This window comes from Astyanax mexicanus, chromosome 19 (assembly GCF_023375975.1).
Source record: "Astyanax mexicanus isolate ESR-SI-001 chromosome 19, AstMex3_surface, whole genome shotgun sequence".
In the NCBI taxonomy this organism is placed as follows: Eukaryota; Metazoa; Chordata; class Actinopteri; order Characiformes; family Acestrorhamphidae; genus Astyanax; species Astyanax mexicanus.
The window spans coordinates 28801357-28829212 of record NC_064426.1 but is presented as its reverse complement, the minus strand read 5'-3'; the positions used below and the strand labels follow the sequence as shown (position 1 = coordinate 28829212).

The following is a 27856-nucleotide window of genomic DNA, read 5'->3' as shown; positions in this document are numbered from 1 at the left end:
TGTAAGATGTCCTCAGAGCAGGACAAATAAACATGGTTTCTTGTTTGATTGTTAAATAAATAAGTTTAATAAATAGAAAATGCTACATAGTGAATAGTGAATGAATTAATGAGTGAGCCATTCCAAACACAGCTTTTTATCAGGTGATTTAGTCAATTATCTTACTATTCGTTTCTCATTCAGACTGATCTCAGTTCAGTCCTAGCTGAATGAGACTTATATAAGACGGATGTAATATCTAATTTCTCTATGTTACATTTTGATCCTCATAAGAGGGATAGTTGATTTCAGAAACCAATGAGAAAAAAACCTTATTTATTTGAAAATGAAACTACAAGCTTTAGTGAATTGGGTCTTTCTCATTTTAAATAAGGGGAAATAAAATGTGTTTGAAAATGCAGCTCTCTGTTTTGCTTTACAGTATTAAATTAGACTGGAAAGAGATCTGGAAAACGGCATAGATTTAGTTTTCATGCTTATACAATGCCATCTATAAAACAAATGCATAATTTTCTGGCTGTAGCATGAACAAAATCAGCTAAGCAATATAAAATTGTTTCATCTGCATAATGGTAAAGTTTGCAATCTGAAGAAGCAGAGCCAGTAATATAATTTATATATATATATTAAATAAAACTGGACCAAACTTTAACCTTGTGGTACATCTGTGAGATACAGATGCCAAATCTGAATAATTATTCATTGACATGCACTCTTTTGGGTCTATTCCAGAGCAGTGTTATCAAAGCAAATAATTTAAGCTAAATTCAGTGGGAGAGAAAGGGTGATACTGATGGTAATAAGGAAAATCTGTATACAATAATAACAAATAATAAACCATGGGTACTCGGTGCCTTGCACAGGCTTTCACGGCGAACACCAGAGTGTGAGTTTGTGACAGTGTGACATACCTGGGTTTGTGCTCCCTGCAGAAACACTACAGCACTGAATGTTGATGAAACAGTGCTGCTACGCTGTGTGTGGCTCAGTGGGCTAGGCTGGTTAGCCAAAGACGGGTAAGATCCCAACATATTACACAGGGACAACCTAAGACAGGCACAGTCTCGATCTGACCACCACATGCATTTCAACAGAAAACGGAGAAAACATCGTGGAAGGGAAGCGCAGCCCAGGGGGGAGTGAGTGGATGAATGACGTGATGGGGTGTGGGTCAGTGGAGGCCTGGGCAGGGTAGACCAGCCCAATGGACAGTAAAGAGGGTGAAGCAATTTTGTGTTAAGTTCTCTGAAACAGAAATTCTGTTTCAGAAAAAAGGGGGAGAGGTAAATAGATGATCATTATTGCCACCATTATTTGCCCAATAATTATTTTATAGATATAGAGCATTTTTTTTTAAACTTTTAGCTTGTTTTATCTTTTAAAGTTTGGTTTTAAAACAACCTCTATGCAGATGAGCAATTACTCTCAGCAATATTGTAACAGTCTTAACTTTAAGACACACCCAATCCTAATTTAAAAAAGAAGAAATCAGAAACTTAGAAATCACAAAATTGAACTTTCACTATTCAACATGTGAGCCACTTTTGGAGCAAGGGAAACAGTAAGTGGGATTTGATAAATTGTTTAAGGAAGTAGATGTATTGTTGATAATTGTGAAAAGCAATCTGCTTGGCATTGTATATGCATAAATACATATTGAAAATATTGAAAAGTAAATGTAAAGCATTGTTCGGATTTACTTGCTATAATAACGTGGACAAAGCAAAGCATAACATCTGCGTTTATTAATATTGATAATATTATTGTCTGTAATGGAACGATTGATACAGAGAAAAATAATCACGTTCCACTTATCAAAATTCTTAAAGCACTAAATAAAATCAACTAAATATAGAAATCAAGGCTTTATAAAAATCTTGGGAACTGAATAAGGTCAGAATCATAATTTCTTAATAAATAGCACACCGCAGAAAATTAAAGTGGCAGGTAAAATAATATAGCCACAAGCGGTGATGCAAAAGTTAAAGCAAAAGTAACCCAAGAAAGCCCAGTACATCAACATGGAACCATTCCTGAGACAAAAGCCACATTATGTGTAGTTTGTGCAGAGTTTAAAACTTTGGGCCCTGATATTATATCAATCAGTGTGGAGATGAATGGGAGAATAGAGCAGCTGATCATTAAAACTTTGCATGGAGCAATGATAATAAACATGATTCAGATATATTTCCAAATGTTTGTTCCTTATTTATTATCTATGTAGTACTATCAATACAATATAAGAGGATATGCAGGAAGCATTCCGTGGGAGGTTTAACAGCAGGTGCGTTTAAAGCAGCAGCTTTGGGCTGTGAAGCAGTAAAATATGGTCTGTACAATGATGGTGCAGAATTTCTGTGTGTGATCTTTAGCTTGGTTAGTGTTTGTGAGAGTGGAAGTAGAAGTGTTTGAGTTTGTTTATGTGTACTTGTGTGTGTGTTTGTGTGTGTGCATGAGACATAGTGTGTGTCTAGTGGTAAACTAGGTGTTTGTAAAAGCTAATTTGGCTATAAGAGATTAGTTATAGCCATGGGGAAGCAGTTACACTAAAAGGGAAAGGGATGTGAACAAGAGTAAGATAAAAGCCAGTAATTAATGGTGATGATAATTAAATGTTGCAATTTAAAATTTGAAAATGACTAAATGTTAGGGATTTAAAGCACTTTTGATAGTAAAGATCATGATTGAGTATAACTGAAAATCAGGGCAACTGAAGAAGGTAAGAAAACAAAATTGGGCTGAAATCTGTGCACAGACAAAATTTAAATATGAAATAATTAACTTCCAAGGGGAAATTAGAGCTCAAGTTAAGTGTGATAAATGTATTTTAACCATGTATTTTAACTTGCAGGAAGGAGACACGGAGGACCCCTTAACAGACTTCCAAAATGAATAGAGAACCTTAAACATGATTATAACGAATACAAAAGTCTTGTTTCAGATCTGTTTACACAGGGGGAGAAGGAGAACGTGGTGCAAAGGTGGACCAGTCCAGACACAGAGTGAGGGCTCCTCCGCCATTGCGCACGAAAGGGGAACGAGCATGGCTGGATTGAGCTTTTCCAGGTGACTGAGAGAACAACGTACGCAGATCAACTGATAGGCGAGGGTTCTACAGCTGTACAACAACAGAGATCGCTCACAGAGCAAGCGGGAGGAGACGAGAGAGCAGCAGCTAAAAAGTCTGACCCTCAGCAGGCCGCAGCAGGAAGGAGGGGCAGCTGAAATTGCCCACAGCAGCAGACAGCACACAGCAGTGTGTGACGAGGAGAGGAAGTGAGGAAGTAACTGATTGAGCAACGTTTCGTTTGCGTCAAAGTACACTACATACAGAGAGTCTTAAACACATCTCATTAAAAGAATACACATAGTCTTATCACACACCAACTCATACTTTTCATTCACTGATATTGCAGACATCAAGAGCCAGAATAAAGCTCTTCGTACGTGGGACTGAGGTAGTCTACGAGAAAAAGGAAGCCAAACCACTATAGACGATGATTTTCATGTATTTTTTTCCTTGTTGCTCTGGGAGCAGGACAACAGCAGGACATTGTGCATTTGACCATCACAGGAGGACACACGGACATATATCATTGTAATCAGCATTTATGGTTGAAAATTTCTTATTATTATTTTTTTTTTCTTATTGTTTAATCAAAATGAAAATTTTTGATTAAAAGGGGGGAAATGTGGGGGAAAATCAACATTTATTCCATGTATTCCTGATTTACTTCATGTATTCATAATCAATTATACTGATTATTCCTGTTAATCATTCAATATTCATCCTGTTAATCATTCAATCAGTATTTTATCATTGAGTGTTGTGTGAACTTATATTCTCTGATAAGGCCATTCATTCAGACTTAAGGGCAAAGATTATAAAAGCAGGGGTCTGCCTGGAGACTAGCGGGTCATAGCAAATGGTGTTTTCTGATTCATGAATTATTCTCTCCTAAAAAGCTTATCTTCTGGTACGTGCAGTTTCTGTTCCTCTTTTTATATTTGGTAGTGACCTGTTCCAAAACAGATCACGAGGGGATTGCCTCATGTATGCAGGGGGGGACTGTATAAAAATGCCCAGTCGACACAGAAAGGGGCTTTTTTCCGACTTTCCTGACTACTCTCATTCTTCATCCATTGCTTTCGCTTTATTTTTGCTTTTTGCAACTTCAAAATAAAAACCTTCTCTTTTTGGCATCCCGGCTCGTTGACTGTCTTTGTCGATTTCCACGACACCATTCATCAAGACATTTTGGCACTGTGTAAGGGACTGTTTGTGTAGTAAACTAAAAATCGACAAAAATGGAGATACCTGTTTTTCATTGGACAGTGTCGATATACAATAGTTGTGAGACTGATAAAAAAAAGGAGACAGAAAGTGATGAGTGAATTAGGAAAAACAAGCTACGGGGGTTACAGGAGCACTCAGGGATCCTTAGTCTAGCACTACCGGATGGCATTTACTAGCGCTAAGCGCTGCTAACCGCGCTAAAATACTGGAAATCTAAGCTTACTGTAAATAAAACAGAAGAGCTTAACTGACCCGAATAAACAGTTTTCAGTAGAGACACCTGTGTAGATTAAAAGGCAGCGCTCGATTAAAAGAAAATGTATTTATTTATTTTATAAGATTACAGTTTAGTTTAGAGATCTGCTAAATTAAAAAAAGGGAAACATGGCGACACCCTTATTCCTTACTATTGGCACTTAAAATGCTCTAAAAAATTGTAAATATCTAAAAAACCTCATAATATGGTGTGCCTTCAAATATAAACAAATACAATCTGTGCATTTTTAGGACAAAGCATTTTATTTTGAGGCCATGCTGGAATAAACCTACCTATTATAGTTCCAGGAAAGTGCTGTGCAATGTAATTTTGGATGGATTTGCCCCTACAAGTGAACAGTTTGAAAATATCCAGAAGGCAAGCTGAGTTTAATTAAACTTTTATAAAACAGATGCATATTTCACTCTGTTCAGCAGTTTGGTGATGGGCATAAAAAATGGCAATTCAGAAATCATATATATTGTCTTTTCATGTTTATTAAAAAATCTAAAGGGCACAAAGAACGTAAAGTACATTTTCTTTTCTTTTCAACTGAACTTGTGCAACATCTAGTATCTTGAGTTTCCCCTTTTTGCTTTGTTTGCTGTTTGAGTGCACTTCTGTGAGAATTGCTTTTTCTGCTTTTTCTTAGTTTCTGATACCGAACAAACAGATCAGCATTATTCAGGTTGGACCTGAGAGTGTTCTTACTCAGGACATTTTATTGTTTCCCTGCACTTACACATCTGGTTTATCATATATTAACTGGGCATTAGCACAAATATCGTTAAGGGTTTTTACTATTCTGCAGTGACAATAGTCAGCAACAGCAGTAAAATTATTGTAGCAAAAAAATAAAAAAAACAATTGAAGAAAAAAAAAAAGGTCAAAAGTCCTAACATAATATCACAATGACACAGGCCAACCTTATAATCAAGAGTGTGGTTTTATAACAAAGTCATAATATAGTTCAGTTTCACTCACACTGTTAACAGACAGACTGATTCCAATATCAGTTAAACTTTCTCAGAAGTGCTGTATTTGCTAAAAAATTAAATATATGGAATATAAATTAAGAGACCAATTCAGTCTCTGAATCAGTTTCTCTGATTTTACTATTTATAGTTATATGAGTAAAATGAACATTGTTGTTTTATTCTATAAACTACAGACAACATTTCTCCCAAATTCCAAATAAAAGTATTGTCATTTGGAGCATTTATTTGCAGAAAATGGAAATGGCTAAAATAACACAAAATCTTATTTGAGCTTTCAGACCTCAAATAATGCAAAAAAAAAAAAAAAAACAAGTTCATATTCATAAAGTTTTAAGAATTAAGAAATTAATATTTCACTCCTGGTGCAAAAATTCAAGCCATAGAGCTGAGCATTTACTCTCTGAAAACCACTAGAGGGTGACATAACTACAATTTTCAAATCTACTCATCCCAACATGTGTGCAATTCCTTTACACGTTTCTAAATTGAAACAAAAGGTGGAAATAACTAACTAATAACTAACTAACTAAATAAATAAATAAATAAAGACTATGGGCCTTGTAATCTGAAAGGAAATATATGTCAGTATAATTTTAAAGAAGTGCATGCATTTATACTCTACAAACTGCACAAAAGGTGTTCCTCCCTTAATAATTTGAAAGTTAAATGTATGGAAATAAGAATCTTTGCTTTCGCCAGCCTGTGATGATTCCTTACCTTTATTAAAAAACATGGAGGCCATCTGTCCCATCTCGACTCTTTCCACAATGTCGAAGTGATCCGCAGACGCTGAGCGCTCTTATAACGAGGAAAAAGACAAATATTTTAGATTAATTGTCTAATTTGTATACAATGCTGCACAAAAGCGTAGCGACTGTCAGATTAGGGAGATTCAGGGAGATACTTACGAACAGAAAGAATCGGTCGAGTCTCTACGGACTCTGAGCGTCCTCGAATAGTGACCTCATCGTCTGAATACTCAGAACTAGAGTCCGTATTGCTGACCTGCAGAGAGAAGATATACAAAACCATGACATAATACACTTTCAGAGAAGGCAAATAAAGACAAATTAATTCATATAATATTAAAGTTATGTCCCATAACTTTTGCCTTGTTCCATGGAAGCTTAAGAACAATGCACTAAACTGTGTGTGTGTGTGGGCGGGGGTCCTGCATTGATTATGAATTTGATTCCTTTCACAGTTCTTTGTCTTCACACGGACAAATCTTGATAGACACCGCCAGACACGATCATTAACACGCACTGCGCTGTCCACTGTGGGTTGTAACATTCTTTGCCCTTTTGCCCCTTTGCAGTTTAGCAAGCGCACTAAGAAACTATGTCTAGTTATTTCTTATATCTACATGGGTTGGGTCTCCATGCATTGCACACTGCAAATTTAGATTTCTTTTTATATCTGTTTCTAAATGTTAATCTACAGTCGCAGTAGATACAGGAACAACCAGTGTAAGCCACATGTTCTTTTTCTTCTTCTATTGTTTAACGGATGACAATAGCCTGTCTTATCTTTGTTCAGTTGATCCGTAATGAGACCAGCTCTTTTGCTCCTCTGGAGCAGAATGTGCTTCATGACACATTTTCACCTGCAAATTTCCACTCTGACCAATCTACAATGTCTAGAAATCTCCATACTGCATGTGCTGTGTGTGGTGCCACCCTCACCTCCTCCTGCTCTCTTCTCTTCCAGCGCAGCTGTGCATTAGCTGCAGCCATGGCTTCAATCACGAAAGTAGTGGTCATGTAGCTGAGGAGAAACAAGGAGAAGCAGAACCAACAGGTGACTTAGATTTAGGTTATTCTGCCTACTAACAGGTGTTTAAACAAACATGTAGATCAGATGTGTAACAGTACACAAAAGTCACAGTTCAGGACTCACAGTGGTTTGAGGAAAAGATTTAATACCTACCAAAATCTATGAAATTAACTAATTAATAAGGATGCTCTACATGTTTGCCATTTTTGTACAAATATTTCCAGTTGCCAAAAATATATATTTTGCAGTGTTTCCTCTAACATTAGGATTGTTTTCAGCAGGGATGACAGACAGTGCTGCATATAACAGACAGCTAGCAAACTACCGACAAATGGCAGGTTTATACATTTTAATAAGTTTTTAATTTGAATACTCTACTCCCATAACTTAAAATTAGGATAGTAACATTAGCTAAACTAACTTAGCTTAAACCTTCCTCTGTGTCATTCCACTCAAATGTGAAATTTGAGTAACACTACTGAACATTTATGACCAAAACTGTACTGCTGAGGCAAATTCATGACTAAATCAGCACTGCTGAGGTAGCTAACTGAATGTGTGACTAGAACGGCACTGCAGAAACAGCACTGCTGTAACCGATGTGAGCATAATTGCTTTGTCTGCTGTGATATTTTGAAATAGATATCTTAAAATCACAGTTTTGTATTTTTTTTTTATCAAAACAAAACTACATTTGGGGTATTTAATTTATTCAATGGTAAAACAAACAAAAAAAGAGGCAAATTTAAGGAAAACCTGTTTTGGTAACTTTCAACCAAATGTTTAATCAGTTTCAAGCTTAAAGAAAAACTTCAGTGCAAAGTTGATTTTTTGTGTAGTAAAACATGATAAAGAGTACTACCCTTTGTTGAATAGCCCACGTCTGTTCTTCCGCAGCTTTCCGAGATCCGGCAATTGTATTCCGTTTGTCCAAACATGCTTTAGAATGGATGATATTGGGCATATTTTGCATAGGTAGAATCTGAAAAGCCCTGACTTTTAACCCCTTAACGCCTGAATTAATGTAGCTGTATATGAAAAAATGTTTCATGTGTGTTTTACCTTTAAGTAGATAGTAAATATTGTTGAGATTATTAATTTCACTTTTGCACAAAAATAAATAGAAATTTTGGTATGTTGCAAATTTGCAACAACAGGCAATATGGTCTATTTGGGGTAAATTTGGTATGTTGCAAATTTGCTACAGCAGACATAATGGTCCATACTAAGATAACAATAACAGAGTAATATAACAGTGAAAAATCAATGTTTTATTTATGCACCCAACAGCAGGCATTCAATAATAAATAACACCAATTACTGTCACCAACACAATATACACAAATATTACAGGAAACATTTCATTAATTTGAATTCTAGATTCATTTGAATTGTAAATTGTCAAAGGTTCCTAGGTCCGTGGCGAATATGCACTAACAGGCATTGGGGGAATGCAGGCGCTATCTTGGCAGGTTGATTGAATCAAACGGTTAGTCGCATATTTGCAACAACAGGCGTTAAGGGGTTAAAACGAGGCCTTAAGAACTATAAAAGTGCACAGGAAGCTTATTAAGGTTATGCTAAGGGTTGTAAATGCCAGGGATCTCCGGATTCTACCAATGAGGTGTGGAGCTACTTTGAGCCTGGATAGCGGTGTAAAAAGCGATTTATCTGCAGGGGCAAAATACACCCCATATCATCCTTTCTAAAGCATGTTTGGACAAATGGAATACAATTGCTGGATCTTGGAAAGCTGCGGCTTTTCAACAAAGGTAAGTACTCTTTATCATGTTTTACTACACCAAAAGTCAGTTCTCCTGTAATTAAGTGAACAGGGTGTTGAAAAGAGCAATGAAAAATACTACAGCATGCACCTAAGTGGCACCTAAGCCAAACAACAGATTTAGGCCAATACTGCTTACCTCATAAAGGCTAAAAAAGAGATGAGCGCCAGACTGACCACCCAACCAGCTGCAGCAAAGGCTTTAGGCATGGTCAGCGCTCCAGTCCCCACAATCAGATTGAACATGTACACCAAGCCCACCTGCACACACACACACACACAGAAGATTATGTTAGTTTGTTCACAATGCAATACATTAACATGATTGAAAAACTGATTAATAAGCTAATCATATCACCACATAAAATTCCCACAAATTGATTAGCTTCAAACTAAACTACTTTTTTTCTAATGGATCTTTGACTTCGCAACAGGGCCATGGTTTGCTGGAAAGTCAATAAATGCACAGCAAGGGTCTTGTCTTGTTTTGGTTAAGATAGCCTTTTGTAAACTGCTGCCAATGCAATATCACTACAGAGGAAAGTGCTGCATTTCCAGATACAATACTCTGGCTAACAGATGCCTGTGCCAGCCAGCATCACAATAAGAGTGGATGAGGAGAGACTTTATCTCTTTAGTTTTCTCACAATGGTACTTGGGTCCAATCCTACTTCGTGTTAGGGATACATGGGCTCTAAATGTTTTTTTTTTTAGAGATATACTCCAAGAATAGGGTTATTAGTAGGGGTGTAAGAAAATACACATATTGTGTTGTATCTCAATATTTTGTTTTGAAACACTGTCGATTTTATAGATACACTTATGATTTTTAATGAGTTTAGATGTACAGATTGGTGTCAGACAGTGGTTCATTTAGTGTCATTTTTAAACTCCACCCACTAGATAGTACGCAGTCATTAGATCATTAGTCATTATTCCGACTGGATAAAAATTCAACTTTACTTTTACTCAGATTTTTTTTTGTTCGTTTTTTTTTTACTGTGACATTTACAAAAAATTGTAAACTCTGTATCGTGATATATGTTGTTTCACAAAGCTCTTGTCAATACTAAGCCCTAGTTATAAGAAATTACTTCAATACATCAAGTGGCACGAGCAACCAATGAAACCTAAAAATGCAGCACTTTCTTTGTTACAAATGACAATAACCATTGCATACAAAACAAAAAATGTTAATATTGTTTCAATGTATTATGTCTCTTTTCTTCTTGACAAGCAAACAGCCAAATTGCAGCTTATTTCATAATAAATGTGAACTTTAAAATGTACATTAAATCAGGATGAAACTTCCTGGTTGTTTTAACAGTCACTGTCCATTTTATCAGTTTCACTGAGCATATATGAGCACTCGGGACCCCACAGGACCACCACAGAGCAGCTATTATTATTATTTGGGTGGTGGGTTATTATTCTTAGCACTGCAGTGACTGTACTGACCTAAAGGTGGTGTATGATGTGTTAGTGTGTGTTGTGCTGATGGTACGAATGGATCAGACACAGCAGTGCTGCTGGAGTTTTTAAACACCTCTGTGTTAAACAATCGGCCCTTTAATCAGGCATTTAAATGGCTTTTTAAAAGATGAATAAGAGAGTTTTTTCTGGGGATTTAAAACATGAATTCAGCTGTAACTGGAAATATCTGCACAAAACTGTGCCAGACTGAGGTGCACAGCTATCGACACGTGCGTTTACAAGCAAGTGCCCAACCACATGGATGGAGGCCATGCGGTTACCTCGCGTTTACTCCTGCCCAATCCTATTTCGTGTTAGGGATACATGGGCAAAAATAGGGTTATTAGTAGGGGTGTGAGAAAATATAGATAGTGTTGTATCTCAATATTTTGTCTTGCAACACTGTCAATTTTTAAAGACACACTAAAAAGAGTAAACTTTTAAAGAGTAAAAAAATTGTAAACCCTATATCATGATATACATCATTTCACCAAGCTCTTGTCAATACACAACAGCAATAGTTACAAGAAATTACATCAAAACACTGATGACCACTCCCCCCCCCCCGCCCCACTCGCGCTTCTCAGGCAGCAGCAGCCTTTCACTTACACAGACACAGAGACAGCGCTGTGTATTTACTTATTATGTCAAGAATCAAAACATTGCAACGTGACACATTTGATTTTATTGCATTAAGTGACGTCACACATTCTGCGATGTGACTATGCTTAAATAATACATCCTGCAGCCCAAATATGGGCAAAATTCTGTATGCAGCGTTCTGCAATGATGAAGGACTAGAGGATGACCAACACAAACTCAACAGCAAAAGTTTTAGCGCTTCTCTGATTTTACTTTATCTACAAGCTAGAGCAACTGTAGGTAGGAGTGTGTAATAGAGTGGAGTACAGTAAGTGAACAATGTTTAAAAACTACAGCAGTACTACTGTATCTGATCAACTCACTCATACACCACCACCATGCCAATCAGTGTCACTGCAGTGCAGAATGACCCATTACCCAAATAAGGCATCATCATCTGTGGTGGTCTCTCCTGTGTGGTCCTGACTATTAAAGAACAGGGTGAAAGGAGAATGATAATAAATATGCAGAGAAACAGAAAGATGACTACAGTCTTGCAAAAACACAGTCTTCTGCTGACATCAGCCACTAAAAGGCGTTTACTATAGGATCCAGTTCTTTCGCAACACATTCAACTGGTGGTTTACTTTTCTTTCTGTAGGAGCAAGCACATTCTTCACATTCAAACCTTGTCACTTCTCTTTTCTCTTTGCGTTTAAGATCACATGCCATCACCTGATCCCTCAGATCAACCTCTCATGTGATCAGCCGCATCCTTACTATCTCCTGTCAGTCACTCATTTCCAGCTAATGAAGGGAATCGTATCTTGATCATTAACCGAGAGCCTGACTCTGATTAAACACACTGATGTGGTCCAAAATTCTTCTACTGATAAACAGTTTACCCACTTTTTTGACCAATGGCTTTTGGGATTACAACCACAAAACAGGTTCTTAAAGAGTTTTTTAGTAAGTCCAATGGTGCCATACAGGGTCAACGCAACACACTGTATTATACAAATGCTTAAATTATTCTTTATAGACTATTAAAACATCATTGAGACTGTTAAAATTAATAAGAATTATATTGGGATTAGGACACACTACATAAGAATGTAAGTTTAAACACACCCAATGCACATTTAAAACCAACATAAATCCAATCAACTCAAACAAACCACATTAGGAGATGGTTTCAGACACATTCAAGCCACATTATAGACGTTTAACACATCCATCCATGTCTCCAGGAAACATTCAACAACCAAAAGCCAAATCATTAGTAATAACTGCCATGCAGCAAGCAGATTTGCATATTTAAAGTCTGACTACCCAGTGATGCATTTGTCTGCCTAGTTTAAATGCATGTATGTGGTTGCAGATGTCTCTTGCTGTGATATTCTGTTCTATATTTGCACTTTTCACAAGCTGCTGGTTCTCTTTTCTGCTCTCAACAAATTCATCTTCCGGCCCATTCATAATGACACAGCTCTTTAAACTGCATTACCAAGGGGGTAGAGCATTAGGCTTATTTTTTACAGTACATCACGTGCATGCTTTATTAATGCACATCCTCAATAAAAATATTCACTTTCACTTTTGCATTGACCATAATGTAATTACTGTGGCAGGCCTAGAGTCAATGTAAAGTCAATGTAAAAAAGACTTTATCTCCTCCTATTAAGTTTCTGATGTAGATGCAAGGGTGTAATGTATAAATAAATAAATAATCTCAATATTCTTAAAATATATGACCGATTCTCAACATAACATACCATTTAAAGTGTTACACAAGCTGTTGTTTCCTTTATATTTATTTACATTTTAACAAATGCAGCTTTTGTATTAAGCACAGTGTAAATATAACAGTCTTGTATTTCAGTAAAGTAAATATGTAAAACATGAAAATCACTGTCACATAAAACAGTTCTTTACAGGTGTCTGACAGAAGCAAATGTCTATCTATTGACATTCACTATGGCAGCTTTTATATGTGAAGATCACAATATTAACGGTAGCTAATTCGATGAATCAAATTAATTCAGTTAACCTACCACATAGGCATGTCACGATAAAAAAATTTTTTGGATGATATATCGTCCAAGAAATTATATATAAAAAAAAACTACTACTACAACTACTACTACTACTAATAATAATAATAATACTAATAATACTAGTAAAACAATTAGATAGAAATATACGTGAACAAACACAAATTAACAAAATAAACCAATAGACAATATCAGGGTTATCAAATATAATTGAGGTAACCATTGTAAGTATACAAGTATGTTAAAATTAGGTAAAGAATACTAAAAGTACATTTTCAATTAAATACTATATAAAAATACATTTTAAATACAATTACTTTCTCTGTATATATCTGTATTTCCATAAAATGTATTTTTAAGCAATACGCTTTGAATTAAACGTTGCATTAATAAAATACCATACATATTTCCATAATAGTACATGTAATACTGTTTTAAGTAAGTATTTTGAAATGAACGTATGCTGAAATATGTACTTTTCTATGTTAAATATATATTTTTAAATGTAATTATCCAGTACTAGATTTATGCGACAGTGATTTGTGACATATGATGTGGACAAAATTTAATAGCTTTACAAGTGGTTTCCCTTTCAATAAACTAAGTTTTAAGTGTTGTTGTGAACATAAGCAATAACTTCTAGTATCTTTAGTTACAGTTAATGTGCTGACACAACACACTACTAAACACACTAACATGTGAATAATGTGGGTACCAGCACAGCTTTTGCTTTCATTTAAACACTGAATATGTTTATATACAGCTAGGTTGAAAATGGAAAATAAAAACACTTACAAAAGGTGAGTATGGCTCTCCTGTGTCGGTTATGCCTCCAGCCATGGTGATAAAGAGAGGTTAAATCCAACACAATGCGTGGAGAAAACGTGGAGAAACTGAAGAGAGACCAGAACCAGTAGGTTAAATGAGTTTAGTTAGATTAACTAGCATAAATAACTTAATATAAACCAATAAATGGGTAGTTCAACTGCAGCTCCAGCAGCTGTGAGTTCAAGAGTTAACTACTTTGACAGAATGTAAACACAAAACGTAGTTAGCAAGCGAAATAAGTTAAAAGAGGAGGATTAACGTGAATTAAAGCAGTATAAATAAAATATAAATCAGTTTTAACCCTAGTTGTTTTAGTTATTCAGCTAACACACACAATATAGGGGCTCATATTTGATTTAACATTAGCCACGTTAGCTCAGCTAGCAGCTATAATATTCACTTGTTTATCCCTAAAACTAAAACTACGTGGCAAAAACACCTTAAATGTAATAATTTAAAAAAAAAACTAAGGAAATATTAAGAAAAATCAATCACTCACCCGTCCTACTGCACTGCTGTCCTAGCTAGCTAACCGCTTCCTTTATAGACTCCACGTCAAATACTTAGCCTAGCTTAGCCAGTTAGCTAGCGTTAGCTAGCCAAAGCTACGTTGCTAGGTTACTTAAGCAACCTAGGCTAGCTAGCTAACGTTAGCTGGCTAACCAACATAAATAACCCCTAAAATAATATAACAGATCATTTCATAAAGTCTCCAGGGCAGTAAAATGTCCACACTATCAATCAGCAAGTTTGCAGACGCTTGTCATATTACTAAATAATAAAATACACTGTATAACTTAGCTAGCTAGCGTTTCCATTATACAGGCATTAGCTAGATAAGCTAAGCTAGCTAGTTAGCTAGCCCGCTAGTTCCTCCTGCAGAGTCTCTTCTGGAGCTAGTGCAGAGACTGGAGGCAGCAGCGTTCAGGCTGGCCGCTCAAACCCGCCCAGCGCAGCCGCACAGCGGGCATGACTTACACAAGACCCCCCGGTATCCATCCAGCACCACCAACCCCAGCAACAAATTCTTAAAACTGTTTAAAACGTGTAGAAAAAATGGGGAAAACAATAATTGATAAAAAAAAAAAAAAAATCTGTTGGTCCATCGACTATGAATGTTTTATTTTGTTTTTTACACAATATAAAAAATACCTGATTTAAATTATGTCAGAAATATGAATAAAAGCATATATATATATATATATATATATATATATATATATATATATATATATATATATATATATATATATATATATATACATAAAAACATTTTTGGTGTAACACTGAAGATACCATACATACATATCTATATATTAAATTGGCATTTACAATAATTTATAAATCCATACATCATACACAAATTGTAACTCAATTTTTATCAATATTGTACTCTGGAAAAAAATTAGACCATTTAAAAATAATGAGTTTGTCTCATTTTAAATCAAACCTCTGGAATATAATCAAGAGGAAGATGGATGATCACAAGCCATCAAACCAAACTGAATTGCTTGAATTTTTGCACCAGGAATGGCATAAAGTTATCCAAAAGCAGTGTGTAAGACTGGTGGAGGAGAACATGCCAAGATGAAAACTGTGATTAAAAACCATGGTTATTCCAACAAATATTGATTTCTGAATTCTTAAAACTTAAATATGAACTTGTTTTCTTTGCATTATTTGACGTTTAAAAGCTCTTTTTTTGTCTTTTTTTTATTTCGGCCATTTCTAATTTCTCATTTTCTGCAAATAACTGCACTAAATGACTATATTTTGATCTGGAATTTGGGAGAAACGTTGTCTGTAGTTAGATCTCAGATGACAAGTCTTCTTTTTTGCACACTTCTTTTTTATAGCTAAATCAACCACAATCAAACTGATTCATTCCAGTTCTCAACACACATTCTACAGACATAAAGTTTAGGACATCATGTGGGCAGATACAAAACGCAAAGAAAAATAAACACACAAACAAACATTCACTGTACCATTTGTTTCCGAGTTGGCAGAAAAAAAAAAAATTCCATATGTCACAATTAAAAGTGTAAATGATAAAAAAAAATGTTTATTCAGCAGATATGTAAACAGTACAGGCTTAAAGACAATTTAAAAAAGTAACAAAGGGTTGACCAATTAATTAGTCAGAGATACACAGTCACAGACACAATCACACTATTCCCCCTCCTCCACAGTTCCCCAGTAACTCTCATCTAGATGGGACCTGAAGAACAAAGAGAGCAAATAACAAATGTTACAAATCAGTTAAAAAAATTGCTCAGAAAATTGGTCCATTCATATATATGATATATAGATATCACAAGAAAATAAAAATGCACTCTCGTGCTTGTCTGAATACTACCATTATTGTATAAGGGGCAGGAGGAGTTAGTGTGGTCTAGTAGGGGCTAATTTTCCCTAGGAGTTGGTTAAAACAAGATGTACTGGTGGAATATTTGACCAGGTAATGTACAGTAGCTTGTTCCTTCTAGAAGGGAATTTTCTTTTCTGTTTTGTAGAAGTTAGTTTGTTTGCTGATATGATGAATAAAATGAATGCTGTTGTGCATACTGCATCTTGCAAGTCTGCTAACAATGGGTGCAATTTAAAATATTTATTAGAAGGGAAAGAGGAGGGTACAAACTCACCAAGGTCAAATAATGTTAACGGCCGATGGTCTTGGCTGTTGCAGGAATGGAGGAGACAGGGTATTAACAATTGTGCTCTATCATAGAAACATAACCCACAATGCACCTGTTGCCACAGTCAATCAGAACTTAATGTTCCACATAGGATTCAGGATTCGAATGTCTTATGTAGTTCATCATGGATGTGGATGTTGTATAAATAAAAACCAAGCAGTATATTACTGATGTGTATTATGTTTAAGCACAGTACCTGTGTTCTCCAGGAGAGTCTAGGGGGTGCTTGGTGTTTATGATCTCCAACAGGTTGTTCAATACCCTCTCTCGCTACACCTAAAGAGGCCAAGAGGTGAACCAACAATCAGAATATGGAACATCCTGTCATTACTGAGCACATTTAATCCATTTAGTTTTTAAAAAATAATTTCTAATGTTTAATTCATGATTCAATTTGTAAAAGACCATGGAATTAAAATAGAAAATGAAGAAGCTCATTTAACAAACTCTCCTAATTATATATCATATACAAATTCATTTCCCACCAAAATCAGGGCCGTGCTATACTTGGATATGAATGGGTCTGGGCATGTTATGTGGAGATAAGTGCAGTAGCAGAAAACCACTAGCTCATAGTATTTGTCTTCCCCCTTTCAAACAGATACAGATATAGTCTTCTATGAGTGGATTTAACTGCCCAGTGGCATTGCAACATTGCAAAGATGGCCACTGAGTGAACTGACTTGCCTATTAAAAACTTTGGTTCAGCATTAAAACACCTCAAACTGAAGCAATTGTACTACGTTTAAGGGAGTTTCCCATCTTTAGAAGTGGGATATACTATTCTTGGAGCTGGGGCAGGGGTGTTATAGTGTCTTCTTGTGTGTTTCTGACATGTTTTGTCTATGTTTAAGTGTTTATACAATGATTTAATGTTCATATTGGTTGGGATCATAGGCTTTAAGTTCATTAATATGTTTGAAATTTTAGTTAATTGGAGTTACATTAGTTGGATTGGCCTAGAGGAGGAGCTAAGGCTTTATGAAGAGGAGGCACACAACTATTAGGGCCTCATTTACCTTAGGAGTTTGTTGAAGCAAGACATACTGGTGGAGTCTTTGGTAAGGTAATATGTAATTGCTTTCTAGCAGACAATTTTCTATTTTGTGTTTTTTTTTTATTTTTTTTTTTTTATATGCACTGCAAATATTTGTGAACAAAAGTTAAATAAATGCTGTGATGTATATTGCATCTTGAATGTCTGAGTGAAATGTCTGCTACTGCTACCCTTGGTCAACTTGTAACATTTAAGTCAGTAGGCTATTCTGATCCTAAGGTAAAAATCTAGACTTATGACCTGTAATATTAGGAGTATAACCTGCAGCCTTTAAAGTGTTAATAATATGTTGATCGTGGTTTTTGAGACTTCAGTATTGGGCTACAGTATTGCAACAAATGTACTGTTTCAAGTGTTCTTAGATTCCAAGCTATATGTCTTTGCACATCTGTGTGAACAAGAGCTGCAATTTAAAGTAGTGGAATGCATGTATTAGAAGGGGTGTCCTTATTTTAAGATGGTAAATATCAATATAAATAGCTATTTGAAAATGAGAGGGGGAGGTTACAAACTCACCATGGTCAAATGTTAATAGCTGAAGGTCTTCGCTGTTGCAGGAAAGAAGGAGGCAAGGTATTAAAACAGTTGTGCTCTAGTATAAAAGCATTATAACCACCAAGCACCTGCTGCCACATTCAATCAGAATTAAAAGTTCCACATAGGATTCAGGATTCGAATGTCTTATGTAGTTAATCATGGATATGAATGCAGTAGAAAAAGAAAGCCAGGAAATATATATTACTGACTTTTATGTTTACCTACAATACTTGTGTTTTTTCTGGGTTGGGGGGTTTGGTGTATTCCTTAGCTCCATCAGGTTGTTCAGTACAGACCCATATACAGCTCTGTCTATACCTAGAGAGGCCAAGAATAAAAAAACAACAGTCAGGATGGGCAATATCCTCTCAACTTAATTTTTTTTAATTTTTGAAAAAAATATGCCACTGACATTTCAATGACACCCATCGTGCAAATTAACACACTTGCACAACAGCATTGTAAGTGCAGGGATACATTTAATCAGAGAAAACAAATACAGTACCAGTCAAAAGCTTGGAGACTCCTCAACAATTTCAAATTTTTTCTTTAATATATTTTCTACATTGTGGATTAATATTAAAGACATTAAAATAAAACAATTATGGGACACGCATGGAATTGTCCTAAACAGCAGAAGTGTTTGTCCTCCACAATCCCCTGTTCTAAACCTGATAAACTGTGATTGTGATTTAGGATGAGCTTGAGCTTGCAGCAACTGCTCATCAGCACCTCCAGGAACTCAATCAAGCTGCTGAAAAAACTATTCCAGGTGACTCTACCTCAGGAAGACGGATGAAAAAAAATTCCATTCAATTTATGTATTTTTTTCATATATTTGTGAGCATGTGAGAATGGCTCTTCGCTGTAGACACTGTCTTCAGCCATACTTATGTGGTTAGATCCTACACAGTTGAGAAGCTGAGGGGAGAAAAGTCAGTTACCTAGACATTAATGAATGAATGAATTAGTGAGCTCTGTGTGTGTTCAGTTAACATGTTTCCAGTCTGAGTGAAACTTTTTGTATTAGTCAACTTGCAACAGTCATGTCAGTAAGCTATGCAGATCCTATGGTATGATTCTAGAATTATTACCTGTAATATTAGCTTATAATCCAGATATTGATACTGATTTTGAGAATTAATACAGTATCAAGCTATGTATGTATTTGCACATCTGTGTAAACAGCTGTAATTTAAAGTAGTTGAATGCATTTATAAGAAGGGGTGTCCTCGTGATAGAATCTGAAAAGGGGAGGGAGGTTATAAACTCGCCAAGGTCAAATAATGTTGATGGCTGTTGCAGGAAAAAAGTAGACCAATGTAAAATATATATATAAAAAGAAAGAAAGCACATGGAACTTTTGACTGGTATTGTAAAGAAACAGATATATACTTTATTGATCTCGAAAATTAAGACTATTAAATTGCTCTCCGCTGTAGACTTTGTCTTTAGCCATGCTGATAGTGTAGTTTGATTCAACACAGCGGAGAAGCTGAGGGGAGAAAAGTCAGTTAATTTAACTGGACATTAATGAATGAATGGGTGAGTTAGCTAGGTTGATTTAGTATTCGGTTATTGTGACAGAATATCACTGAAATTACTGAGTTTATTCACACTTAAGTCAGTTAAACCTTCAGCTCGTTTCCAGAAGTAATGCTAGATAGAATATACCAAAATAATGATTTCGCTTTAGCTTAGTTAGCTTGTGTTATTTAAGCTGCAGTATTCACTGTATTTCTGAAGCTGCGAGGCAAATTTAGCTATAAAAATAACTTAAATATGTTAGTTAGCTAGTTAATACTGAGAGAACCAGCCACTCACCGCTCAAACTCCACTTCAGTCCCAACGAACAGTTCCTGCTCTTCAGTTAGCGTAAGCTAGCTGTGTTATTCAGCTATCTATCGCTAACTAACAGAGCCCACACACAAGACTATTTACGGGCCCGAATAACATTAATAAATAATAAAATACATAATATAAATCAGTTTTATCCATTCTAGCTACACCCACTAGTTTCTCTGCAGTCTTTGTGGAGCTGAAGGACAGACTGCAACAGGTGGTCGGGTCAGGGTTTGTTTGACCACCATGGGGCGCCCCCGAGTCGGCCTCAAACAAATGGGTTCCTATGGAGCTATTGAGTAAAATCAGTTTTGCTCAATATTTATACATTTTAAAATAACTTTTTTTATACTGAAACTTACTCATTTTCTCAACACAAAACATTAACAGGTTCCAGCACCGCTAAAAATGTTAAAACGGTTAAACTCAAGCTTATACACCTTTTAAACCCTGTGCTCTTACCACATCCTTATAAATAAATACGTAAATAAATATTAACACACACTTGCAAAAGTGACCAGAACATCAGCCAGAAATGATGTGAAATTAAATAAATAGATACTTTACTAATCACAAGAGGAAATTCTAGAATTACAATAAGAATATCCTTAGGATATAAATAAGATGCACCCAAGACATATGTAGTAGCATAGAACCAAAAAATAAATAAATAAAAAATAAAAACACTACACAGACTGAACTACTTGAACAGTCAACCACTCATGTCGATGCCGGAAAAAAAAAGGCGCAGACGCAAGATTAAATTTTGAGTAAATTATTGCTCACAAATTCTTTTTCTGGCTTTATTTTTTTCTAATTTTAAAGATTTTACAAAAATGACATGATCAAGTATTAATAAACCACAATTAAACTAATAAATAAATTATGAATGTACTGAATCTCTCCAGTTAACACACGTTTTAAAAAGGATGCAAAAGTTTAACAGACCATGTGGAGAGATTAATAAAGCAAAAATCTCTGGGATTGAGAGAAACACATGAAACAAGCACTTAAAAAACAGACCACACTGTAGCTTTTGTTTCCCGGTTGGTAGAAAAGAATTTATTTCCCCGATTCACAGAATTAAAATAGAAAGTGATGAGATAAATGAGTTTGCACCACAGTGTGGAAGAGGAAAAAAAAACTATTCAGCAGATATTCTCCTAAGTACACAGTACAGGTTCAAATGCATTTCCCACCTTCCATCCTAATCATTTGCTGGAATTGGTTGATTAAAAAAAATTAAAACAAACAAAAATAACAAAACAAAAATAAAATAAAAATAAGTCAAAATTGGTTGATATAAAACAACAAAATAAAATTCTTTAAAACAAAAAGAAAATAATAAACTTTTAAAGTCTAAAAATCTTTGCGCTTGAAAGCGCAAAACAATACAAAAAGAAAACGAATAAAAATAAATAACATTATCAAAATTAAAATAAAAAAACAACAAACCAAAAAATATTAACATGAGGACAAATGATCATAGTTTGCAGGAGAACGAGTGTTTACTAAAAAAAAAAAAAAAAAAAAAATCTTGGTAATAACATTAATAAACTGGCTCCACACCTAGTGGTTTACAGCACTTCCTGAACTTTGAGAGCTTAAACAATTTAACAATTGAAAAATTTAAATCCATTAATTTGGCCAGCCTTCACATAAAAAAAAAAAAATTAAACTAAAACGTAAATGTTCTTGTCTGAATGAATTATGTAAATAACTTAATAATAATAATAATAGATGGGAATAGAAATATCTGCTCATACAGGTGAAGCAAATAAACAAAAGGCTGCACATCTCCATGTTGGAATTAATGTTAATGTTAATTTGTGTACCACCCTGTCACTTTCATTTATTTTTATTAAATGCCTATGGAGCAACACTTGCACAGTCATTTACCTATATTACTTACAGAGCTCGAGTCCTGAGGATGGAGCGATTTACAAAAGTGTAGAAACTAGTAGCTAAAGTTAAGATTGTCAAGGCTAATATTATTATTATTATTGAAAGAGCAAAATGACAAATCTCAAAAGGTACACCAAGGCTTTTATTTTGAAGGACCACAGTGAGTCTCCGCCTCCAATTTTACTTCCAAGTTGGAAATGAAAAAAGTCAAAAGCACAACAGTGTACCTTAAAAAGACATACGAACACCTATGCTAGCAGAGACACGGCTATTGCTTATTTATGGCTATTAACAATGATAGCCTCTGCATTTATGTATATTTAATTATTTTATTTATTGATTTATTCATTTTTTTGGTACAGAAAATTAGCCACAGTTACGATTTTGTGCAGAGCTAATTTGATTGTGTAGTTACTATTGTTAAGGCCTCTGTTAAGATTATTTAGTTAAGTTAGTTGGTAAATGAGCTGCAAGTGTTGACGTTGGGCTTTGTACTTTAAATTTTTGTTTAATAAAAAAAGAAAAGCTGGGGAAATCTGACCTGTTAAAGAAAACTAGCGCAATACTTTATTTATATTTTTCTCTGGAAATTGATAATCAAATTACCTACCACTACATTTTTTTTAAGCATGTACTTCAGGCCTAAACAGGCTAATTTACATTCAAACATTATGATCAATACTTCCAAAAATTACACAAGTCTACCACAGCTTCACAAGGAGACCAACAATTTAGGCAGTTCCTATTCTTAACCCTTAACTTTTATTTACTCGTGTTTACGATCCGGCAGATTTGGGAGAGCATTGGGTAAAATGGAAGAATTTAACATTTAACTAGGTTACATTTCAGAATTTTGGTAACTAGCCAAATTGTTTGTGTGTGTAGATACTTTTATAAGGCCTCTGGAAAAGTAATTTTATTAGAAACTAAACAAAATGTCAACAGTGGGCTTTGTCCTTTTCAAATTTTTTGTTTTTAATAAAAATAAAAAATTGGGGAATTTGACGATGCAATACTTTAAATTTCTCCAGAAATAAATTGGTAATCCAGGTCCAGAAAACAAAAATTCACTCCAGGATTTTGAGATGAATTTTGACTTTCTGGACCCGGATTATCCACCTGTACAATTTTTAAGCATGTATTTTGTGCCTAAAGACCCATAAACACTTGCGCATCCAAAAAGTTCACAAGTTTACCACAGCTTCACAGGGAGACCAAAAATGTAGGCAGTTCCTATTCTTATTCCATTTATTTATTCTTATTTTAAGCTATGCCAGATATTTTGCGGTGCACTGGGCAAAACCATTTTAACAGAGCTGAGAGGGGATTTAAACATTATCACCACATTTGTTTACTTTTGTACGTAATTAATTTGTAATATTTGGTACGAGTAATTTGCTACAGAATTACTTTGTGTGCGGAATTAACTTTGTGCATTTACTATTATATACAAGGCCTCTTTTAAGGTTATTTAGACAGACAAGAAAAAAGATATGGTTGGTAAATGAACTGCAAGTGTTGACTGTGGGATTTTACATTATACCTTTTACATTTTTTGTTTAATAAAATTAAATCATTAGGGGAGAAATTCAGTGCAATACTTTATATGTGTACATTTCTCTAGAAATGGGTAATCAAGGTCCAGACAACAAAAACAGACCCTGGGACTTTGCTCCAACTGTCTAAACAACATTTGCAACAAAATTCTAAGTTACATTTTTACTTTCTGGACCCGAATTTTCCTCTACATTTTTCAAGCATGCATCTTGTGCCTAAAGAGGCTGAATTACATTCTAACATTAGTATCAACACTTCCAATTACACAAGTCTACCACAGCTTCACAAGGAGACCAACAATGTAGGCTGTACCTTTTCTTACCCCATTTATTTACTCTTATTTACTCTTATTTTAAGATCAAAATGCCATATTTTGTAATGCACTTGGTAAAACACATGAATTTACCACTGTAAGCGCTGATCCTAGCCTTATTATTAAATTGTTCTCTTAAATTTGAACAGAAGTTAATTACATATCAAGTTTAATGTGCATACCTACACACAAATACGTGGCATATCGGACATACAAATCTGTTGGCTTTGTTACATTACGAAGAAAAAAAACAAAAAAAAAAACAAACGAGCGCTGAAATAAAGGACTACCAGCTAAACCGACTAGAACCAGGTGAAAAATTATAATATTAATGATAATAATTGTGTTTATTACTGTTTATAATAATAGTGTCTTGTTGTGAAACATGCCTTTAACCAAGAACCTTAACAAATATAGTCTATATTTATAAGTCTGCCGGACTGCTGTCCAAGTGTGACATTCTGTAAAAGAAAGTGCATTAAAACCACCCACTTGGTTTCTTACTGACTTACCTTAATTTCATTAAAACATACTTTGTTTAAGCACTAGCAGCACGTTGTTGTTTCGCTCTACAGAAAAGGGTTGCGATTTCTTGCTATATTGATTTTAATCTTTTAAAGCTAGATGTGTAAAAGAAACATTGCTTAATGTGTACTACAGCTGCAAGATCCAAAAGCCCTGTTTACACCTGGTCACTTCATCTGTGTTGAGAATTAGGATTATATCTGGTAAGGCAAAACTAGATGCAACAAATGCAAGTGTGAACTTGCTCAAGACTGATCGATCTGATTTGTATCTGTTTTAAATCAGACGTTTGAGCCACCCTCCTTTACGTAAGTATTAAGAGAGCATTAAGAAAACAGGTGTAAACAGGATCTAATTGTCCTAAACAGGCAGAGAAGAGGGAGAAAATGAGACCTCATTAAAGCTAAGGCTGCTAACACTGTTGCAATACATGCTGATCCTAAAAAGAAAAAATAGAAATAAAAAAAATTAAATAAAATGAAACAAAATTTAAAAAATTAAGCCGATACCTGCACATTGCACTGATTTCTCCAAGGGTCTGGAGTTCATGCAAACCATTTTTTCTCATTCCCTTATCTGAGCAAGCAGGAGGAAAGTAAAAACTCTCAGCACTACTACAGTTAATTACAGTTCCTGAAGGTTGTTCTGGTTATGACGAAGCTAAGGGGGCCGACACACGGTGGAGCACTTTGTTTTTTTTTACTTTTTCCCCCCAAATGAGAGAAAAAAAAAAAAATGAATGAACTGAAACTTTTAAAGTTTAAAAAGGTCCGGCCCAGGTACAGAGCATTAAACGACGATGAACAGCCTTGGAAAGATGCGATACACGGCATGAAAGCGGTAAAGACTATATGCACTGTACTTACGAACAGGAAATGATCGCGTATTTTCATTTATTTATTTATTAAAAAGGTGGTGAAATCGACTCATCTCCCGAGAACTGTAAGCTGTATTATCTGGTGATTCACCTCTAGCCATTAATCCCTGTTGATGTGTTCAACCAATAGCTCTTAAAGATATTGAATTCACTTGTAGAAGAAGTTCGCCCATGTGTTTTATGCGTTAGGGTACACAAAAAGGTTGCCCAGGCAAAAAACAAGAGACTTGCCTTAAGCTCGTCTAAAAAAAGGTGTGCGGGTCTACGTAACGCGCATTGTGTGCTATAGGCGTCTAGCTGAGGTGCCAGGGCTTGACTAGACTGTACTCTTACTTGCGTACTTACTAATGGTGGGTGCTTTCCGTGCTACCCAGCCCTCCCCCCTCCCGTTAGCACTCTCCTCCAGCACCGAGGAGAGCAGTGGAGTTATCAGCTGGCGAGGCGATCCTACCCATCTCCCTCCCTCTCCCCCATCTATCCCAGCCTAGATCCCTTTTTGCTTCCGTTAGTTATTTTTTTTTTATTATTTACTCGTGTTTAAAATTCCTACTCCGACCGCGTGGGACGCTAAATCGCGGCGTTTGTTGCAGAGGTTGGCTCCCCCTAACCCCCTCCCCACCCTCTTCCCACCCTCCCTCACAGAGACACAGGGTGCGGGGCCGCCCCGACACACAGACCGTCGCGCCGTCCTTTTCCCCCCTCCAACAGCAGGGCAGTGCAATACACAGACATGGATGAGTTCCCCAGTAACCCTCCCGTAGATTAGACCTGAGGAGAGAGAGCACAGAGAACACAACATTAACCACTCAGCTAAATAACTGGACTACCATATTTTTCGCTTTATAAAGCGCACGATCACTGAACGTCTATTTTCTGGTCTATTTTCATATACAAGGTGCACTGGATTATAAGGCGCGTCAAGCGACACTAGTAAGGAACAAGGGTGTCGCCATGTTTTCCTTCAAATTCAGCAGGTGTCACCGGCTGGGTGGTGGTGGGTAACTAAGTTAAGTAAAGCTAAGCTAAGTAAACAAAACTGTAGTAATCTACACAGAGTTCTCTTCTAAAAACTGTTTATTTTGGTGAGTAAAGCACTTTGGGTAAGTAAAGGCTGGGTGCAGCCTTTATTTACCACAGTCAGCGGTTAACGCTAGTAAATGCACTATTTTGCGCTACACTGAGGAACCCTGAGTGTTTCGGTAAGCCAGGGCGATATAAGCTAGCGGTTCATACTATGTAGCTTGTTTTAACACAGTAAACACGCAGGTTATAGTCTGATATAGTTGCTTCTGAAAGGCAAAAGAGTGCTTAGCGCGGGTAGCGGCTAATGCTATTCCAGCAGTGCTAGTCTGGGTTAGTAGCAGGCTACAGGCCGATATTACTAACCTCTGAACTGTGAAAAAACTAGTGCTTTGCGAGATTAGCGGCTAACGCTAACACTGCTTCAGCATCGGTGCTGAAGAACTAAACTGAAACTCCTGTATAACAACCTGACAGTTAAAATTCATATATAATGCGCACTGACAAATTTTGGGAAAATTAAAAGACCCAAAAAAAAAAAAAAAACAGCAATTACTATTACTAAATATTAGCGTCTTATAAAAACATAAATGCACTCTTCATAGCCAAATGTGGGTCATTTTATTTCTAGTATTTTATTTATTAAACCAAATTGTCTTTGTACTAATGTAACAGTCATACTTTTAAGTAAAGGAATGTTGTGTTATACAGGGTTTTTATTTTATAATTTTTTTTTAAACACAACAGTGTATGTACTGCATATACTGTAATAGCCTTGTAACTTCTGCTGTGTTTAAGGTGGAACGGAAAACTTGTTAAAAGCAAGTGAGATAAAAATCTACTAAAAATGAGATGCGTCTTGTTTAACTACTCTAGCAGGCTCTAGTAATACTGGCTGACTCCAACACGAATCCAGCTTAATGGTACTTTACTGCCATGGCTTTGGCTGGCTTTCTGCCCAACAATAGTAGTACAATTGTACTTATTTGTCTAACAACATTGACTGAACTAATCAATTGTTAAATTAGTGGCCAATTATTTTAATAATTGATTTTAATCGATTGAATCAGTTAGTGTATTAGTATATATTGCTGGTGAACTATATTGCATACCTAACAGGCGTGTCCTGTGTCAATTGGGGGGGCGCATCTAAACGCCATAGCAGGCCGAGAGCCGCTCCTTCAGCTGCGGGGGGAACTGCTCAGAGAACTGCTGCCAGTTCTCCTCGCCCACCTGGTCCTTAAAGCCATGCAGGATCTGCAACAAAAGCACAACACCACCAGTGATTACTCAGATTACTCAGATTTTCCTCAGTTTACAAAGAGTTTAGCAATATTCTGCCACAAACTATTTGATATGTAATATAAATACCTTGTAGAACATATCCCTCAGATCTTCTTTTGGGTTCACCCAGGAGGCCACGGCATCACAGAAGAAGATAAAGTCCTACAGACAAACGCACACATCCAAAGATTAA

At 35.7% G+C, this 27856-nt stretch overlaps 2 protein-coding genes across 9 annotated transcripts in view; both read right to left on the bottom strand.

Annotated features, from left to right (window-relative positions):
* Positions 1–15043, bottom strand: part of tmem104 (transmembrane protein 104) — a 94319-nt gene extending 79276 nt beyond the window's left edge. The window contains exons 1-6 of the mRNA XM_022673739.2: positions 14547–15043; positions 14015–14112; positions 9250–9371; positions 7237–7318; positions 6460–6556; positions 6269–6349 (exon numbers count right to left, since the gene is read on the bottom strand). Coding sequence (XP_022529460.1) covers positions 6269–6349; positions 6460–6556; positions 7237–7318; positions 9250–9371; positions 14015–14059 — 427 coding nt within the window. The 5' untranslated portion in view covers positions 14060–14112; positions 14547–15043. The remainder of the gene's footprint in view (positions 1–6268; positions 6350–6459; positions 6557–7236; positions 7319–9249; positions 9372–14014; positions 14113–14546) is intronic.
* A 1040-nt stretch (positions 15044–16083) lies between these two features.
* tnpo2a (transportin 2a) overlaps positions 16084–27856 on the bottom strand; it is a 36854-nt gene continuing 25081 nt past the window's right edge. For 2 of the 8 annotated variants that reach the window (XM_049467886.1, XM_049467892.1), the window contains 8 exons: positions 27751–27825; positions 27492–27636; positions 20165–26127; positions 18562–18658; positions 18320–18351; positions 16943–17022; positions 16693–16727; positions 16084–16268 (listed from right to left, as the gene is read on the bottom strand). In XM_049467886.1, the coding sequence (XP_049323843.1) occupies positions 27529–27636; positions 27751–27825 (183 nt within the window). In that variant the 3' untranslated portion in view covers positions 16084–16268; positions 16693–16727; positions 16943–17022; ... (2 more) ...; positions 20165–26127; positions 27492–27528. Of the gene's footprint in view, positions 16269–16692; positions 16728–16942; positions 17023–18319; positions 18352–18549; positions 18659–20164; positions 26128–27491; positions 27637–27750; positions 27826–27856 lie in introns of all 8 variants that reach the window. The other 6 variants (XM_049467887.1, XM_049467888.1, XM_049467889.1 and 3 more) reach the window with 6 other exon arrangements.